Source organism: Nematocida major (assembly GCF_021653875.1).
Source record: "Nematocida major strain JUm2507 chromosome Unknown 1243, whole genome shotgun sequence".
Classification (NCBI taxonomy): domain Eukaryota; kingdom Fungi; phylum Microsporidia; genus Nematocida; species Nematocida major.
The window spans coordinates 1-759 of NW_025952846.1; the positions used below are offsets into that span (position 1 = coordinate 1).

General features: G+C 47.3%; 1 protein-coding gene across 1 annotated transcript; it reads left to right on the plus strand.

Moving 5' to 3' along the window:
• Nucleotides 1-759, plus strand: NEMAJ01_2417 (uncharacterized protein; the record flags this gene model as incomplete). Its single annotated transcript, XM_047916253.1, has 1 exon — nucleotides 1-759. A coding segment is annotated over one exon (759 nt), but the record flags the coding sequence as incomplete, so codon positions are not given.

The following is a 759-nucleotide window of genomic DNA, read 5'->3' on the forward strand; positions in this document are numbered from 1 at the left end:
AAAAAATTAGAAGACTCCATTGCGGAAATTAAAGAAAGAAAGAACGCGCTGAAGCGTCTAATACACAAAAAAATAATCGAGAAAAAAAGACAGAGACATCTCCTGCTGGAAATACAAAGGTCCATGAAAGACAGCCGCCCAGAAAAAAACCAAGAGACCGAAGAGGAAGCGCAGGAAAGAATTTTTATCGGGCCAGAGAAAAGAAAAGCACGAATTGAGAAATATCGGCTGAATGCCGCAGGAAGAAAGATGTCTATGGAAGCACATGGGAGGAGAATGGAACTTGACGCGATGAAGCTAGCTGAAGAACTGGGGGCGCAGGAAGAAGCGGATAGACTGGCTGAAGAGCAGAGAGTGGCTGAAGAGCAGAGGGCGCAGGAAGAAGCAGAGGCTGAAAGGCAGCAGTTGGAGCAAAAAGAGAAGGTGAAGAGCGAAGCCAAAAAGCTGAAAGACCTTCAGGAGCAGCGGATGGAGCAAGAAGAGGCGTCGCAGGTTGAGATTAAAAGGCTAGCCGGAATACAGAAGCAGATGCTGGAGAAGAATCAGAAGTTGCAGGCTGACGCTGAGAAGCTGGATGAAGACATAAAGCAGAGACTGTCTGAAAAGAAGCTTGCAGACGAGCAGGCTAAGGTCGAAGCAGAAAAGCAGAGACTGGCCGATGAGAAGAGGACGAAAAAGCAGGCTGAGGACGAAGCAGAAGAGCAGCGCCTTGCAGAAGAAAAAAAAGCCAGAGAAGAGTCCAAGAAAAAAGCCGAAAAT